Source organism: Oryctolagus cuniculus, chromosome 19 (genome assembly GCF_051225735.1).
Source record: "Oryctolagus cuniculus isolate XC-2025 breed Fujian yellow rabbit chromosome 19, ASM5122573v1, whole genome shotgun sequence".
NCBI lineage: Eukaryota > Metazoa > Chordata > Mammalia > Lagomorpha > Leporidae > Oryctolagus > Oryctolagus cuniculus.
The window spans coordinates 5246571-5265313 of NC_142885.1; the positions used below are offsets into that span (position 1 = coordinate 5246571).

Consider the following 18743-nt stretch of genomic DNA (forward strand, 5'->3'; position numbering starts at 1 on the left):
ATGCAGGCACTGCAAGCAGAGGCTTAGCCTACTATGCCACAGCACCAGCCCACAAATATTATGCTTCAATTCAATTGCAATTGCCATTTGCATATTTTTTACTTTCATTTTTAGTAAGTGATTAATGCACAAAAACCTGTATTATCTAACATAGGCAATGTGATGAGTTTGGAGATAAGTATGCCCATATGGAGCCATTCCCACCGTCTATGTCATAAATTTCTCCATCACCTCAGAAAGCTTCCTCCCACTCTGTTATTTTGTGTGGTAACACACACTGTAATACTCATCCTGTTACCGAAGTTTCAAATATTCACTAAATATGATTAAATATAGGTGCTGCACTGTGCAGTAGATCTCTAGGACTTACTCATCTTGAATAATAAAAATTGCATGCCCTTTGGTACTTTCCATTTCCCTTCCCCCACCCCCTACCAGCCCCTGGCAGCCACCATCCCACTCTCTGCTTCTGTTAGTTTTGCTGTCTTAGATTAATCTTATAAGTGGTATCATGAAGTGTTATGTTTTTCTGTTTCCAGCTTGTTTCACTTAGTATGTTTCCAAGTCTGTTTTAATTCAGATGGAATGACGTCATTTGTTTTTAAAGACTGAATAATATTCCTTTCTAGGCATACACCATAGTTTCTTTATTATCAGTAGGTAGAAACTGTTTGGATTGTATCCATATCTTGGCTTTTCTGAATAATGCTGCAATTACAATGGAATCCTTGATGCCTCTTCAGGATCCTGTTTGCAGTTTTTTATTTTGTTTTTTGAAAGCGGAGTTAGAGAGAGAGAGAGAGAGAGAGCGCGTGCACGCGCATGCGTCTATCCTGTGGTTCACTCCCAGATAACTGCATATATGCCTTTTACATATTTTCTATTCCTGCATAATATATATTGCATCAATAATATATGTGGATATGTATTATGTATACATATTGCATATACAAGGATGCTTTTAAAAGACCATGGAGATATTTTCTTTTAGGATCTATTGTGGGGCCAGTGCTGTGGCACAGCAGGTTAAAGCCCAGGCCTGAAGCGCCGGCATCCCTTATGGGCGCCAGTTCTAGTACTGGCTGCTCCTCTTCTGATCCAGCTCTCTGCTATGTCCTGGGAAAGCAGTAAAGGATGGCCCAAGTCCTTGGGCCCCTGCACCCGTGTGGGAGACCTGGAAGAAATTCCTGGCTCCTGACTTCGGATCGGCTCAGTTCCAGCCCTTGTAGCCATCTGGGGAGTGAACCAGCAGATGGAAGGCCTCTCTCTATCTCTGTACCTCTCTCTGTAACTCTGCTTTTCAAATAAATACAATAGATGTTTTTATGGAGAGACAGAGGAAGAGACACAGAGAAAACTTTGATCCACTGGTTCACTCCCCCAGATGACCGCAACAGCCAGACTGGGCCAAGCTGAAGCCAGGAGCTTCTTCCAGGTCTCCCACGTGGCTAGAGGGGCCCAAGCACTTGGACCATCCTCTGCTGCTTTCCCAGGCTCATTAGCAGGAAGCTGGATCAGAAGTAGAGCACCTCTGACTGGAACCAGCCCCAGCTTTATCTGCTAAGCCACAGCACCAGCCCCTTGTTTTCAGTTCTTATGGATACATCCTCGGAAGTGGAATTGATGGGTCATCCGGTGGTTCTGTTTTTTATTTTTTGAAGAAGCTTTTTATTATTTTCCACAAAGACTGCAGCAGTATATAGTCCCCACCACAATGTACAATGATTCAGTTTTCTCCATAGCCTCACAATCATTTGTTAATTTTATTGATTGATTGATTTGGGCTCTTAACTATTCAAACAGATGTGAGATACCTCACTGTGATTTTGGTTTGCATTTCCCTAACTATTAGTGATGTTGACCACTTTCTCATAAACTGGTTGACCATGTGTATGTCATCTTTGGAGAAATATCTATTTAGTCACTTTGCCTATATATGTATTTATTTATACTGAGTTGTAAGGATTCCCTATATATTTATCAAATATATCACCTGATTAATTCTTACTCTTGATTTGTTGGTGAACATGGCTTAGAAACTCGTCAGTTGACCATCTTAAATAGGAAGCTATTGGGCTAAGGGGCTCCAAAACCCTTTGTGCTAGATGGTTACTCACACATCTCTTTACTTGCTTATGAATTTTGAAGAATCCTATTATGATACAGCAGTAAACTGAAAGCAGGCATTTACAGAAACTGGCTTCTTTTTAATTTATTTTTTAAGGAATACAAATTTCTTAAGTACAACTTTAGGAATATAGTTATTCTTCCCACCATTCTTGCCCTCCCACCCACACTCCCACCCCTCTTCCTCCTCCCTCTCCCCTTGCCAGTCCCATTCTCCATTTAGATTCATTTTCAGTTAACTTTGTACACAGAAGACCAACTGTATACTAAGTAAAGATTTCAACAATTTGCATACACACACATATGCAAAACTGTTTGAGAACTAGTTTTACAGTTAACTCTCACAATACCACTCATTGAGGACAGAGGTCCTGCATGAAGAATTAGTACACAGTGACTCCTGTTGTTAATTTAACAATTAACACTCTCATGTATGACGTCAGTGACCACCTGAGGCTCTTGACATGAGCTGCCTAGGCTATATGGAAGCCTTTTGAAACCGCAAATTATGTCAGTATTTAGACAAGGCCATAAGTGAAGTGGAAATTCTCTCCTCTCTTTAAAAAAAGTACATGCTTCTTTGATGGCCACTTCTTTCCGCTGGGGTCTCACTCACAGAGATCCTTTGTATAGAACATTTTTTGCCACAGTGTCTTGGCTTTCCATGCCTGAAATGCTCTCACAGCCTTTTCAGCCAGACCAGGAAGCCTTAAGGGCTGATTCTGAGGTCAGAGTGTTACTTAAAATGATTGTCATTCTGTGTGTCTGCTGTGTGGACTGCTTCCTATGTTGGAACATTCTCTCCTTTTTAATTCCATCTGTTATTATTACCCAGAAACTATCTTTTAATTACTTTTTTATTTACTATGAAGAACACTGATGTTTTTAGATGTTAAATATTTAGTAAAAGATATACAAAAATACAAATGAAATGGCTTTTCTGTTATCTGAAAAAAAAATTCTAAAGTTAGTATTGGGCCTTAGGTGGAGAAATAAGGAAAGGAAGTGTTTTAAACTGTGTCGAGAAAGCTGTACTGGTCCCTGGAGGGAGGAAGAATCCTGATACCCTTGCTTTCTTTGTAGTAATGACATCAGTACCTCATCTTGACAGTGTTGTGTGAAATTTCATAAAGAGTTAAATGGCATGTTGTATTAACATGATTGCAAGTTCTAGAAATAATTCCTAGAAATTCTTAGCATCTACACAATGAACCATAACTACTTTTTATTGAAAGGTCAGTTTAAATGTAGCTTTTAATTATTTAGTGGTTCTCATTCATCATTCAGATAGTCATGAGTATTATCTCCTGTGTGCATGGTTCTCTGCTAAAAGCACGGATATGATGCTGAATAAAACACATGTAGATCCTGACTCATGTAATATTTACAGCCTAGGGAGGGAGGTAGATATTGATGAAATAATCTCAGAAATAAGTTGCAGTTTGAATAAGTTGTTAGTCGATGTCTTAGTTGGGGAAGCATTGCATGTGTCTTAGGTTACCAGAAGTAAACCCTGTGTTGAGTGCTAGTAGGTGAGATGTCAAAGCTTTTATGGACATCACCATTAACTCTTCCTTTTGGTGTTTGGCAGGTACATTATTCCATCTTTACAGAAGCTGGATGCTGGATTTTACCGTTGTGTGGTGCGAAACAGAATGGGAGCACTCCTGCAAAAGAAATCAGAAGTTCAAGTGGCATGTATGTATGTTGTAAGGGGGCTCTCCCAAAGCAAAGAACAGAAACAGAGTGTCTGCAGGAAGCAATCAGAATCAATCCCAACCATTGTAGGAACTAAGGCTTTATCTTTGGTTCTGTTTAGAATAGAATAATTGCTGAAGTAGGTAAGAAAAAAGTGAACCTTTGTTATGGCTGATCAGTTGAAAAGATTAAGGACCATGCAGGGCACCAAGGAGGATAAAAATGTTAATAATATGCCTTCCTTTGTATGAATGAGCTGTTCTCCCCATCTCTTACATTCAAAATATTTTTAAGATAAATAGTTATACCAGTTTAGGTCAAATGTCATCCATTCACAGTCAGTTTTTTTACAATGATGATTTGTTTAGAAATCTTTTTCCTGAGCTACAAAAAGCACATGGATAGTCGATTGCCTAGATGGTATTAGTACTACAAGGATTGATTGCTTCCTTATTGAGCACATCCATTTTGGAGAATGAAATCTGTTAAAGTGAGTGAAGTGATGTCAGAATGCAGCGTACTTGAGTTTTATCGTCATCTTTAAGAGGGGAACACAAAAGAGGCCTATGCAAAGTATTTAGTACTTTTTTTTCTTTTTTTAAGATTTATTTATTTATTTGAAAAGCAGAGTTACAGATGGACAAAGAGAGACAAACAGATCTCCCCTCTTCTGGTTTACTCTCCAAATGGCTGCAACAGCCAAGACTGAGCCAAGTGGAAGCCAGGAGCTAAGAGCTTCTTCCCGGTCTCCCTGGTGGGTGCAGGGGCCTGAGCACTTGGGCCGTGTTCCGCTGCTTTTCCAGGCACATTAGCAGGGACCTGAATCAGAAATGGAGTGGCAAAGACTTGAACCAATGCCCATATGGGATGCTGGTGCTGCGGTTGAAGCTTTAATCCGCTGAGCCACTGTGCCGGTCCTCTTTTTGTCTAATCCAAAATCTATGAAGGGTAGATTGAGTTTAAAGGGACTGTCTGCCTTACTATATTTCAGAAGTACTACCAAAATATCTCTGTTTAAAAGTAAGCATAATATCCTATGAAATTTAAAATTATAATTTAATATGTTGGTATAGACTCTGGAGAACAGTGGAGTGTTACTAGGTTGGGCTGTGCTACATTTATTTGTGTTTTTGATCCCAGTTAAGTCCTGCATCTTTTAGTGTTCATATATAAAATAAAATAATACCTAACTAATCTACCGTAGTCCTAATGACTGAATGAGGTGCTGATGCTATACATGTTTAATTACTTTTTTAATTGCTAGAAAGGCTTAAATTCTCTGAATTGTGATGAACTCTCTCAGCTAAATGTGTCTGCAGAATAATTTATAACTTTTATTCAATTAGATAATTGAAATCATAACTAATAAACTGTGTGCAGCAAAATACCCAAATCATATTTGAATTAAGTTACGAGCTTGAAGCTTTATACATGAAATTCTTTTTAAAAAATTGTTTTGGACTTTCTCTGGCTTAATTATTTATATCTTTCTAGCCTTTATTTTTAGCTCTTAGTTTTTTTGTGTCTTCTTTTCTACCTTAACTTTGAAAGCACTAATCATGGAGAGACAGGCTTTATAGACCAGCAGATTAAGCTGCCACCTGGGATGGCTGTATCCTGTATTGGAGGCCTGATTCCCATTCTGGCTACTCTGCTTCCAAGTCAGCTTCCTGCTAACATACAACCTGGGAAGCAGTGGGTGATGGCTGAAGTGCTTAAATTCTTGCCATGCCCATGAGGGACCAAGTGAAGTTCCAGATTCCTGGCTTCGGCCTGGTCCAGTCCTGACTGTTGAGGGCAATTTGGAAGTGAACCAGCAGATGGAAGATTCTCTCTCTCTCTCTCTATCTCTCTATCTCTCTATCTCTCTCTGCCTGCCTTTTAAGTAAACAAAAATAAATGAATAAAATAACCATGTCTATTTTTCTAATCTAAGACTCATGGTAAGAGAGAGACAGACAGACAGAGATAGCCACTGCTTCACTTCCCAAGTGGCTACAACAGCCAGGACTGAGAAAGACTGGAGCCAGAGCCAGGAACTGGGAGCTAAGAGCTCCAGGTCTCCCATGTGGCTGGCAGAGGACCAAGCTCTTGGGCCTTCTGCTTTTCCCAGGCCATTAGCAGGGAACTGAATTGGAAGAAAAGCAGCCAGGACACAAACCAGCGCCCGTAGGGGATGCTGGCATCGCAGGAGGCAGCTTTACCTGGGACGCCACAACACCAGCCACTTTTCCCTTAGTCCTTGCACACTGTCATGGATAAAATAATTTCTTGTGAATCATTGATAATGAACTCTACAATGGAATATTTCAAACTTACTTGCATTAGGTAGAATTATATTAGTTTTGCTGTGTCTGTGTGTGCATATTTATCTGTATCTGATTATAATATGGATTGTTGTAAAATTTCAGATGTCACTAATTTAAAAGTTAGCCATTTAGGAGCAGGCGTTGTGGTGCAGTGGGCTAAGCCTCTGCTTGAGTTGCCCATGTCCCATATTAAAGGTCCTGGTCTGAGCGCTGGCTGCCCCTCACTTCTGATCCAGCTCCCTGCTAATGCACCTATGAGGCCGCAGTGGTGGCCCAAGTTAACTGTCCCTGCTGCTCATGTGGGAGACCTGGATGGAGTTCCTGGCTCTGGTTTTTTTTTTTTTTTTTTAAGATTTATCTATTTATTTGAAAGTCAGAGTTACACAAAGAGAGGAGAAGCAGAGAGAGAGTGAGAGAGAGGTCTTCCATCCAATGGTTCACTCCCCAACTGGCCACAATGGCCAGAGCTACGCCAATCCAAAACCAGGTGGCTCCTGGTTTTTAGCCTGGCCCAACCCTGGCTTTTTCAGGCATTTGGGGAGTGAAACAGCAGAGGAAGACACCTCTCTCACTCTTGGTTTCTAACAATCTGCCTTCCAAGTAAGTAAATAGATCTTTTAAAAAAATCTTTTTATACCTGCATTCTGCTGGCTGTTTCTTTTGAAACATTTAGAAATCATTCCTCACTTTCTTTCTCTCTTACATTCCTTCCTCCCTTCCTCCCTTCCTCTCTTCCTCCCTCTTTCCAGTTCTTCCAGTTCTTCCTTCCTTCCTTGAGGTCTTCCTTCTCCCATTCATACTCCAAGTGAACCCAACAACCAGGGCCAGGCCAAAACCAGGAGGCTGGAACCTCATCCAGTTATTTCACTTGAGTGACAGGATTTCAAGTATTTGAGCCATCATCTGCTGCCTCTTAAGCATATTAGCAGGAATCTGGTTTGGAAGCAGAAGTGAGTCTCAACCCCTGGCACTCTCATATGGGATGCAGGTGTCCCAAGTGAGGTCTGCCCTTCAAAAAGTATTTTTTAAACTTCTTTTTTTTTTTTATTTAACATTTATTTATTTATTTGAAAGGCAGAGTAACAGGGAGAGAGGGAGAAGCAGACAGATACCTTCAGTCAGCTAGTTCCTCCCCAGCTGGTCACAACAACCAGGTCTGGTCCAGGCTGGAGCCAGGAACTCCATCCTGGTTTCCTACATGGGCAGCAAAGTCCCAGGTTCTTGGACCGTCTTCTGCTGACTTCCAGGTGCATTAGCAGGAAGCAGGATTCCACTGTAGCAGCTGGGACCTGAACTGACATTCTAATATGGGATGCCAGCATTGTGTGTGGCAGCTTAACCCAGTGGTTAATACCAGCCCCTTAAAATATTTTTAGTCAGTGGAACAAACATCGGAACAAAATGACTGCCCCAAATGAGGTCAACAGTCTGAGTGTGTAAGAACCTCCTAAAAACTTGCAGAGGTTAGAAAATATTGCTTCTTGGAAGATCTTTTAGGGAAATGATGACTTTAGAAACTAAGAGGAGAAACTGAGCAGATGAAGGGACTGTTTGGGGCAGACCTGGCCTGAGAGGCTTGGTGGCTGGAGAGGGCTGAGACGGCTTTAGTACTGCTTCCATGGAAAGCTGTAGGATGCTTTTCAGCAGTTTATTTCAGTGTTAGAATCAGTGTATTCCAGTGCACTGCTGTAGTAAGACAAGGGACTCCTGGTTCTAATGAACAGTGTGCCTCTCTGGCAATGGAGGCAGTGGTTCCCACAGACCCAGATCTGTGCTCCTCGGAGCTACCACCAGCCTTGCTTGTCTTATTAAGTGCAGCAAGGTCATGGCTTTAAAGTCTAGTTGTTTAATCACTGATAGCCCCCCATAAGAGACTTTTCCAGAACTTAATAGGTCTGTTTTTTCTCTGCAGATATGGACAGTTTCGTGGATACAGACCAGAGGAAGACAGTTCCTCAAGGGCATGCAGCAGTCCTGAACTTGATGCCCATCACCAGCTACCCCAGACCTCAAGTGACTTGGTTCAGAGAAGGGCACAAGATAATTCCAAGCAACAGAATGTAAGTTGCTGAAACATTCCAGTTTCTGATGCCATTCATTACACTTGCTGACACCATCTGCCCGGTAAGGGTACCAGTTAAGGTTACCAAGGATTTGGAAGGGGGTAGCCTCGTCTGGCACTTCTGTGTCAGTCTTTAACCAGCATCTGTGCTGAGGTTGCCTTGGGTATGTTAAGGCGGTTTAAGCAAAGAGCGATGTGCTGTTCTCCTCCAGAGTGCTCCACACCCTGCAAGTAGAGCACACTCCTCTATGTAGTCCACTTGGCCTCTTCCTGCATGCACTTTCAGATGTCCTTCTCACCCCTTGGTTGTGTTCAGCTCCAAATACTACTTGGTGACTGCTGATATTTACTGAAGTGCTGTGGGAATGTCCTCCTTTCAGTGAACTGTGTTTGATAATACTTTCTCCGACAAAAATGCAGTAATTGCTGCTTATTTCTCTTTTTCCTTTTATCCTGCCATGACAGTTTTATTTCCTTTGGTCTAATTAGTGGCTCACCCATCTATGGCGGAATGGTTGCCTGTGATTAGTCGGGTATTATTTCAAGGTGTTCTTGCCTATCCCACATTCAAGATACTTATCCAATGCCAGACCTGTTTTCTTCATTTGGAATTTTAAATAATTAAAAAGGACGGTTGGTGTGTATTTGAGTACTGGGCACCTGACAATCTAACTTAAAGATAATATTCCAAATATAAAGTTTAAGGATGAGTATTTTCCAAAGAATCATGAAATGCTGTATGCTTAGGCTAGAAGTCAAATATTTATGCTGCCAGGTGGTTGCATTGAGATAAATATTCATGAAGGGGAAAGCCTTTTGTTTCATTTTTTCCAAAAAGGATATGTGTGAGACAATTTGCTGAATAGATTTGAACTGAAATTATGAATGTAACTGGGGGACATAAATTTGTGGTCTCTGTCCTCCCTGCACATCCACAGAAACCTTCTCTTAGCCTGATGTCTTCATTCCTCCACCTTGGCCTCTCAGCCTTTGAGCCTTGACTTTTCTTAAGCTTAGTTTGTAGTGTTTCAGTTTTGGTCATTGGAAACCAGAAAAAGGGAAAGTTGTCTAAGAGCCATATTTTAAAATCCTAGTGAAAATACCAGTTACTTTGGAAGATGGGATAACTGCTATGCCTTTTCCCCTTATTTTATTAAAAGTTGCTTGGGTAGCCACCTTTATATTGATTCCAGTTGTAACAGACGCCCCACGAGTTTGAGTGAAGCAATGATGAAAGATCAATTTCTCATTATCTTAGTAGACTGTTAAGCTGGGAAAAGGCAGCTGTGGGAATTCTTGCATGTATGTTATGCAACGTTTGGGTGTTGAGCACAGAATGGCCCAGCGCAGTCCCAGAGATGGGGAGCCTTCCTCGCCAACAAGTGCTTTTCATGGGTGTCACGGTAGCTAGTAAGTATGTATTAATTCAGTTTTTAACTTGTGGTCTATCTATGCTCCTGAGACAACTTTTATTCAACAAATGAGAAAGGATATAGAATGAAATGACTGTTAATTACAGAAGCATATTTATAAAAACTTAAAAAAATTCAAGGTAAGGACTTACGGTGAGCTAATGAAGTAAAGATGTCAGCGAGACTTGAACTTTGTGCCCTGTCAAATAAATGGTCTGTGATGCTGTTGATGAGTCTCTAATCTCAGTAAAATAGTGTGGTGGTGTTGCTTTCTTTTTAAAGAGATGACATGATGCTGGTTGTAGATACTTATATTTTTGCAAGGTCCTTTACTTTGATATTTTCCACCTCATCATCACCCCACATGTATAAAGTACTTGCTGTGCAGGATACCATACATAAACCAGTAGGTGTGTGGCTTTCTCCACAAGTTTATACGTCACTCGACGGCACGCTGCTTTCCACTTGTGAGACAGTGCAGCTTGTTTCTGGAGATGGAAGGGCCTCTGCAAGCTTGAGCACACATGGTGTCCAGGTGCAAGTCAGACGCCATTCAGTCTCTCGGCACCACCAGGAGTGCCGTCTGAAAACTGGCACATTTGGCCTGGAAAGCTTTGCTTGTGTTGAAGCACAGGTCAACCTTCTGCGCCTGCTCTAACCTCTCTCTGTGAGGGCAGTTCCTTTACACAGCTGGAGATGCATCTCATCCCCACCCCTTGTTTGTCCCCCAACTCTTAGCGTTATATCGTGACTTTAAAATGTGAGGGTAGGCTTACTAGTAAGTGATTTCCCCCCCATTTTCAAGGGAACCAGTAGGTCTCGTGCTTCCCAACTTGAAAAATAGTGCAACAGCCTATTAATAATATCAACAGCAGCTATTATGTATTGAATACCGCTTTAACCATGTCTTCTGCAATTCTCACAACTGCCTTCAGAGGCAGGTATGATTAGCTGTACTTGCAGCTACCAGAACTGAAGATTGGCCATGTTGACTAGAGGTCCAAGGGCACACTGCTTATCAAGGACAGAGCTCAGCTCCAAACCCGGGTCTGGGTGACTCCGAATCTCATGCTTGTGTCTGTATCAGGCTAAGTCTTCTTTTCACTGTCTTTACTTAACCTTTTCTTGCTTTTGATTTTTTTCTCCACAAGTTACTGCAGTCTTTTTTCTCCTTTTATTGAAAACCACCTTTCAATTTGAACTAATAATGATTAGCCTATGTTTTCATAGAAATGGAAAGAAGTGTCAGATACTGATATTTTGAAAGAATCAGTAGGATTTAGATTAGATGAGGGGTATGAGAAAACGAGAGAAGCCATGAATAGCTTTAAGATTTGGGGCCTGACGAATGATGACATGGGGTTACCTTTTCTGGAAATGGGACTGTTCTGGGAGAATGGTGTGTGTGTGGCATGGGGAGTGGGGTCTGTGACTTATTTTGGACATACTAAGTTTGAGATGCATGTTAGCTTGCCAAGAAGAGTTAATGACTAGATGGTTATATATATCTCAGACTCAGGATCACCAAGGAGATCTAGGTGAAACTTGAAAGTTATTGGTTTGTTAATGATGTTTAAAGATCCCTACAAAGGTACAAAATATTTAAGCCAGTAGGCCAAGCCTAACACATCAGTTAAGATGGCTTTGCTTGCAAGCCACAAAGGTTGACTTTGATTGTCTGAGAGAGAGAGAGAGAGAGAAATTGATTGGACTATACAGAGAATTACAGCACTCAAACAGTAGAAGGAATTCAACAGAAACCAGTGCTGCTCATGAGGCCTAAGGGTCAGGGAGCAAATCAGCCCTGGAATAGCCCCCCGAAGACATCCAGGCCCTGCTTCCTGGAAGCTGTGAACTTATTAGTTACTTGGCAGAAGAGAATTGAGGTTGCAGAAGCAAGAAGGAAGTAACACGGGTGGGAATAGGGGACAGAGGAACAAGACTGTCTCAGGGTGGTGCAGTGAAGATGTACTGTGTGAGACGCTGTGACTGGCACACGCCCCACCCCGGCACCCTTTCAGCCTCCAGGCTTTCAGCATCTAGCAGTGGGAGTCGTGTCCCAGGATGTGACCCATGTATTCCAGGGGATGGAGGCCTGACTCCCCCCTGTGCCCTCTGGCACAGAGACTGGGCATCCTTCTTTTATATAAGTAGCAGGGATGGGTCACTGAGTTTGATTTTTTTGTAAAGGTTTATTTGTTTATTTGGAAGTCAGAGTTACAGCGAGAAGGAGAGACAGAGAAAGGTGTCTTCGATTCCCTGGGTCACTCCCCAAATGGCCACAATGGCCAGAGCTGGTCCGATCCAAAGCCAGGACAGGAGCTTCTTCTGGGTCTCCCACATGGGTACAGGGGTTCAAGGACTTGGGCCGTCTTCCGCTGCTTTCCCAGGCCACAGCAGAGAGCTGGACTGGAAGAGGAGCAGCCGGGACTCAAACTTGAGCACATATGGGATGCCGGCGCTGCAGGTAGCAGCTCTGCCAGCTATGCCACAGCACTGGCTCCTGGATTTGTTTTGATCACCACTTAGCACACACTCTTTAGAATGCTTTGAATTTAAAAAAAAAGTATTTTCCTTATGACCTTATGAGGTCAGTCAAAACTCTGAAATAAGAGGTAATAAAAGCTTTTATTTAATATCCTGCTTCTTTGTTGAATTGACTGTTCCCAGTTTTAGGTCCTGTCTACCCCAGGACTTTTACTTTTCTACTCCTTACCTATACATCATTGCTTCATGACTGTGCCTGGCCTGGTAGTGTGCATTACAGGTGTGCAGTACTGGAGTGACTGGCTGCATGAATGAAAGTGAAGGAATATCAGAGACCTGTAAACTTGCTTGCATAAGGGAAGAATGAGAACAAACTTCAAGAAAAATACTGTTGAAGTAGAAAAAAATCTTGAATGGGCTGATTTTTTTTAAGATGCATTTATTTTACTTGAAAGTCACAGTTAGAGAGAGAAGGAGAGGCAGAGAGAGAAGGAGGGAGAGAGGGAAAGAGGTCTTCCATCTGCTGGTTCCCTCCCCAATTGGCTGCAATGACTGGAGCTGTGCTCATCTGAAGCCAGGAGCCAGGAGCTTCTTCCAGGTCTCCCACATGGGTACAGGGGCCCAAGGACCTGGGTCATCTTCTACTGCTTTCCCAGGCCATAGCAGAGAGCTAGATAGGAAGTAGAGCACCCGGGACTTGAACCAGCGCCCATATGGGATGCCGGCACTGCAGGCAGTGGCTTTACCCACTACACCACAGTGCCTGCCCCAGGGCAGATTATTTTGTAAAAATTGAGAATAAGTTATATGTAGAATTTTGCATAGGTAATTGTAGGTTTTATTTATCTGAAATGAAAGAAATGCATGTTTATTCCCCTAACTTACTAAATCCAAGCAGTTAACTTGCTATCTTTACAATTCGATGATGAGGATAGTTTTGTCTTTTTTTTTTTTTTTTTTTTTTTTTGACAGGCAGAGTGGACAGTGAGAGAGACAGAGAGAAAGGTCTTTCTTTTTCCATTGGTTCACCCCCCCAATGGCCGCTGCGGCCGACGCACTGCGATGACCCGAAGCCAGGAGCCAGGTGCTTCTCCTGGTCTCCCAATGGGTGCAGGGCCCAAGCACTTGGGCCATCCTCCACTGTACTCCCTGGCCACAGCAGAGAGCTGGCCTGGAAGAGGGGCAACCGGGACAGAATCCGGCGCCCTGACCGGGACTAGAACCTGGTGTGCCAGTGCCGCAGGCGGAGGATTATCCTATTGAGCTATGGTGGCGCCAGTTTTGTCTTATAATGTCTAATTTGATACTAAAATCCATCTACGTTGTCTTCCTTTAGATACATGTTCTTTGCCTTCTTTCATTTCTCAAAATAGCAAATGTGAGTGCTAATGTTGTGCGGCGTTCCTTGTAACCCAGGAGGTGGCTCCTACCTCCAGGAGGTGGCTCACTTCAGCCGTTGGCAGGGTAGGGTGCGTCAGCCGGCCCTGTGTGGTACCATTCCTGGGCTTGCTTGCAGGTGTTGGTGCTCACATTGCGTCCTGGAGCCTACCTGACAGGAATGTGTGAGCACCAGTGTTCTTGCATGCATTTGCCTGGAAATTGAAGTCTCTAGATTAAGTATTTCAAACCTCCAGTCAGCTCTGTGGGAGATGGCTTGCCAGTAATACTCTAGGGTGTGAAGCATGGCCAGTGAAAGCACGCAGGTGACTCAGAAACGGTCTGGCTCATAATTGTTCATGTTTAAATGCTCACACATCCATTAGCTTATCACCATTTCATGTCCGTGGCTTCAGGACAGATTTGTTTAAATTAACACTTAGATTGAAAGTCACAACTTAATGCTTGAATAAAGTAGGGCTGGTTGTAATGATATTTTTATAGTTAACTGAGCTTTCAAAATAATGTGCTTTTAAAAATTTTAAATTTTATAGGCAGTTTGTGAATATTTATAGAGAATATCTGTACATATAAACTGAGCTATATTTAGTGTCAGTAGGAAAGATTACGCGATAAAAGTTCAAGACTTGCTTCTACTGTAACCCTGACCTTGGACAAGATACTTTTTCTCCCTTTGCCTCCATTTTCTCGTGTCAAAAATGAGGCACACGTGTGAATGCTTCTGAGATCCTTTCTGTGTTGACATTTAGTGACGCCATTGTGGGAGACGCCCGTGGCCAGTCGTGCCTCCCTCTCCCCTCCTGTCTTTCCTCACATTTCTATGGATAGTGATGGAGTACTGGTGGCTGAGGCAGAAAGGGGAGGGAAGTGTCAGAAATTTCCAAAAGCTGTTAATGAGGGGAAATGGGTTAGTTTCGCAGTGGGAGGAGTGTTCTATGGGATGCCAGTGCCGGGGGTGTGAGAGTTACAAGCACACACTAAATTTTAACAAATGGGTGCAGTCAGAAGTAGTCAACAATCCCAATCAAGAAATTTCCCTCACCTCTATTATGGACTTAATATCCTTATTCCTGCCCTACCCTCCCTCTAACCTAATTTCTCATCCTATAGGCTAATCTTACCTGCCCCAGGGTTTCATATAAAGGGAATCACTAAATATGAAATTTTTTGTGTTTAGTTTCATTCATTCAACATGATTTCTGGCATTCTAAATGTGATATTTAATAACAACAGTAATTAATGATTTTCTGTGTTTAAGGGCTTTTCATGTAACATTTCATTTAATCCTCACAGCGGCCCAATGAGTTGATATTGTTGTAATGGTCACTTCGCTGAGAGCATGAATGCCGAGAGGCACACAGCTGGCACCTGTCCATGCGGTTTCATTACCAAGTTGATACTTGCCCTCTGGGTGTATCCCTCCCTCCCTCCTTCTTTCCTTCTTTCCTTCTCTCTCTCTTTCTTTCTTTCCTTCTTTCTATTTATTTGAAAGGCACAGTTGCAGAGAAAGAAGGACAAAGAGAGAGATTTTCCATCTGCTGCCCCATTCCCCAAATGACAGCTCTGGCCAGGGCTGGGCCAAGCAAATTCATTAGCCAGGAAGTCCATCCAGAGCTCCCATGTGGGTGGCAAGAACCTAAGTACTTGGGCTATCTTCTTTTGCCTTCCAGACACCTTAACAGAGAGGTGGGTCAGAGGTGGAGTAGCCAGGTCTTGAACCAGCACTCCTATATGATAAGGGTGTCCCAGGCAGCAGCTTAACTCTCTGAGCCACAGCATCAGACTCCAGACGCACTGCTTCCTTGGGGTCGTGGCGTGGATCCAGAGGATCAATGTTGTAGACAGAGGCAGCAAACACATGCAAAAATGGGAAAGAGCTTCTTGGGGTTTTTCTTCGAGAGAGTCCGTACTTAGTGTGGTTAGAGTGAGCATTGTGAGGAAGGGGTGGGCAGGATGATCGAGAAGAGGCCCAGGACACTTGTGGCCCTAGAATCTGGACGGGAGTCTGAATTTCACTCTCTGCACAGTGAGAAGTCTTTGGAAAAAGCTTTCTTTTCTTTTCCCCAGTACTAAAAATTATTATTATTATTATTTTTTTTTGACAGGCAGAGTGGACAGTGAGAGAGAGAGACAGAGAGAAAGGTCTTCCTTTGCCGTTGGTTCACCCTCCAATGGCCACCGCGGCCGGCACGCTGTGGCCGGCGCACCGTGCTGATGCGATGGCAGGAGCCAGGAGCTAGGTGCTTCTCCTGGTCTCCCATGGGGTGCAGGGCCCAAGGACTTGGGCCATCCTCCACTGCACTCCCGGGCCACAGCAGAGGGCTGGCCTGGAAGAGGGGCAACCGGGACAGAATCCGGCTCCCCGACCGGGACTAGAACCCGGTGTGCCGGCACCGCTAGGCGGAGGATTAGCCTAGTGAGCCGCGGCGCCGGCCTAAAAATTATTTTTAAAATTAAGTGCGTTTTTAAGTGTCTAGTTTGTTGGTGTTAAATGCATTCACATTGTTGTGTAAGCTTCAATGCGGTCTGTGTCCACGGCTCTTCATCTTGACAACTAGCACTCTGTGCCCAGTAAACACAGATGTTATCAGAGGCTTTGAGGTTCCACCCCACAGCTGCGTTTATAAACCACGCTGGCCTCTAGGCACCCATCCTGCCGTAGTCCCTCTTCTCCCCTGCTTCTGGTGCCCACTTTCTGTCTCTATCTGTAGGAATCAGATTGTGCTAGGTTCTTCATATAAGTGAAATTTTACACTATTTGTTCTTTTCCCCCCATTAAATTAAATGTAGCAGTTAAGCTAATTGTAGACTCTCGTGCAGTTATAAGAAATCACGCAGAATGATTCCATGCACCCTTTTACAGGTTTTTCCAAGTGGCGATGCCTTGGGAAACTGCAGCGTACTTTCCAGAGCCATGCTGTTGACACCGACTCAGTGGAGTGCCAGGGCCTCACCGTCAAGCTGGAGTCTCCCATGTGCCACAGCTGTTTGCTTTGATTCCCACCCTAATCCCTGGCAATCACTAATCTGCTTTCTCATGTCTGTAATTATATCATTGAAAGAATGTTACTTGGATGGGATTGTGCATCATATGAAAGGGTATAACCTTTTGGGATTGGTTTTTACTCCACATTCGTCCCTGATACACCTGGGTATCCCATGTATCAGTAATCACAGCTGGTTCCTTGTTACGTTGGTGCCGTATTGCTGGTGTGGACGTACTGCTCTTTGGTGCAGTCATTCACCTGTTGAAACACATTTGGGTTGCTTACAGTTTTTGATTATTATCAGTAAAGTTGCTATAAAAATACCTATAGTGGCATTGGTGTGAACATCAGGTAAACGCCCAGATGTGCAGTAACTGGGGTGTTTGAGAATTGCATGCTTAGTTTTTGTTTTTGAAAAAAGAAATACCAAACCTAGAGGTTTGTACGTAGAGGTTGAACCATGATGTATACCCTCCAGCAATATGTGAGTGATCTAGTTTTCCTGCTATTGGGTGTTGTCACTATTTTTACTTTATCCACCCTAAGAGGTATGTAATGATACCTCATTGGGTTTTAATTTTCATTTCACTAATGTCTAATGATGTTGAACATTTTTTAATGGACTGGTTTTTAAAAGAACCAAATAGAACAAAACCAAAATTCTTGCAATGAAAAATATATTCATACCAAAAATACGTTTTCATTTAAAAAGTCAGTTGAGTGAATGAAAGAGGAAGCACTATCCTGCTGTAGTGGGAATTGTTGCTCTGGAAGACCTAAGGAAATGACCCAAAATGAAGTAAAATGATAGAAAATACGAAAGAAAGGCCAAGTGAAATGGAAGAAGGAATAAGTGGTAGACATCTAAGAAGTGTTCTGTAGAGACTGGAGGATAGCTAATGTGCAGAGACATGCCTGCTGTGCAGTTCACGCCTCCCTCCTCTGCTCAGTCCTTCCCTCCTCCCTCCTGCTCACCCTTCGGCAGACTCTGGTTTCCTGAAAAAACTCGGCTTATACACAAGTATTTGAAATCTAGACTTTAGAATGGAGTTTCTTGGGGAGTTAACAAGGTGTAAGGAGTAACTGTCAGTGTAGGGGCTGAACTGACATGGAGGAAAAGGTCTTTGGCAGTTCTCAGGAATGACACTGAGGCCACGGTATTGGAGTGTGCATCCACACAGCTGTGAGGCCACCAGGATGACAGCGGTAGAGGGCGATGGAGTCAGGAGCTACAGTCTTCAGTGACTGGAACAGGTTGGAGACAGTGCTAGTTCTAACTTCAGTAGGGGACAGCAAGGGAGTAAATGCTGGTGCAGCTGATGACGTAGGCGTCAGAGAAGGGGTCTTGGAAGGAGAGGAGGAGGAGGAAGAGGAGTGGTTTCATAGCTCCTCTGCTTGCAGCTCTGGGTAGATCAGACACTGAAGCTCTCCTAGAACTGCGCCTTTGTTTTTCTCTGTCCAATACTGGCATCTTAGACTCTCCCCCGGTGCTGTCCTGGCACGCTTCAGTCTCATTTATGAAGCAGAGAGAATGATCCCCTCCTGGAATTGTCCTGATTTAACGGAAGATAATGAGCAAGAAAGTAATTTGCCAACTAATGTTCAGTAAAGTGAGAACAATGTATGCTGTGTGTAGCCCTGCCACCTCCAGTCATGCCTGGATGCACACCCTAAAGCTGCTGTATGGTTGTGCCTTGTGTGTGGCTGTCTTCGGGAAGGGGAAGGGTCCTGGGTAAATAGTGGCATGAGCCAAGGGCACAGCTCTCTGCTCCTGGAGAACACCCATGCCCTTCTCTGCGTGCTCATTGCTAAACCAGGAAGTCCCTGTTGCTCTCATCACGTCCAGGAGGATGGGGAAAGGAGGGCATTCCATTGTCTGGGTTACTATCATCCTGGGGCACAGTAGTGTCCATCAAAGTAAGAAAAAAGACTGATGCATTATCTTGCTGTAGCCAACAGTATACAGACTGCTGACTAAGCTTCCCTGTAGCTGCACTTCATAACACAACCTCACTGTGCACAGTGAGAGCACTCGGCTAGTCTTGAAATTTCCTGTTTTCTTGAGATTGCCAGGCAGTGTGATGAAGGGTTACCTTATAGACAAGTTATAGGCTGTAGCTGTGACTAGCCAGATAGTTAAGTCTACAGCCTTCAGGGTCACGCAGTGCACCTGTACTTAGGGAAGATCATGAAGTGCTCTCTGCACGGTAATGTGTGTTGGGCAACTGCAGGCAGCTGACACCACGCCCTCTGCTGTGAGAGA

At 43.4% G+C, this 18743-nt stretch overlaps 1 protein-coding gene across 2 annotated transcripts in view; it reads left to right on the forward strand.

Annotated features, from left to right (window-relative positions):
• The window catches only part of SDK1 (sidekick cell adhesion molecule 1), a 982790-nt gene that overhangs the window by 406843 nt on the left and 557204 nt on the right, over positions 1-18743 (forward strand). For both annotated transcript variants that reach the window (XM_070064289.2, XM_070064294.2), the window contains exons 3-4: positions 3719-3825; positions 8047-8194. In XM_070064289.2, coding sequence (XP_069920390.2) covers positions 3719-3825; positions 8047-8194 — 255 coding nt within the window. The remainder of the gene's footprint in view (positions 1-3718; positions 3826-8046; positions 8195-18743) is intronic.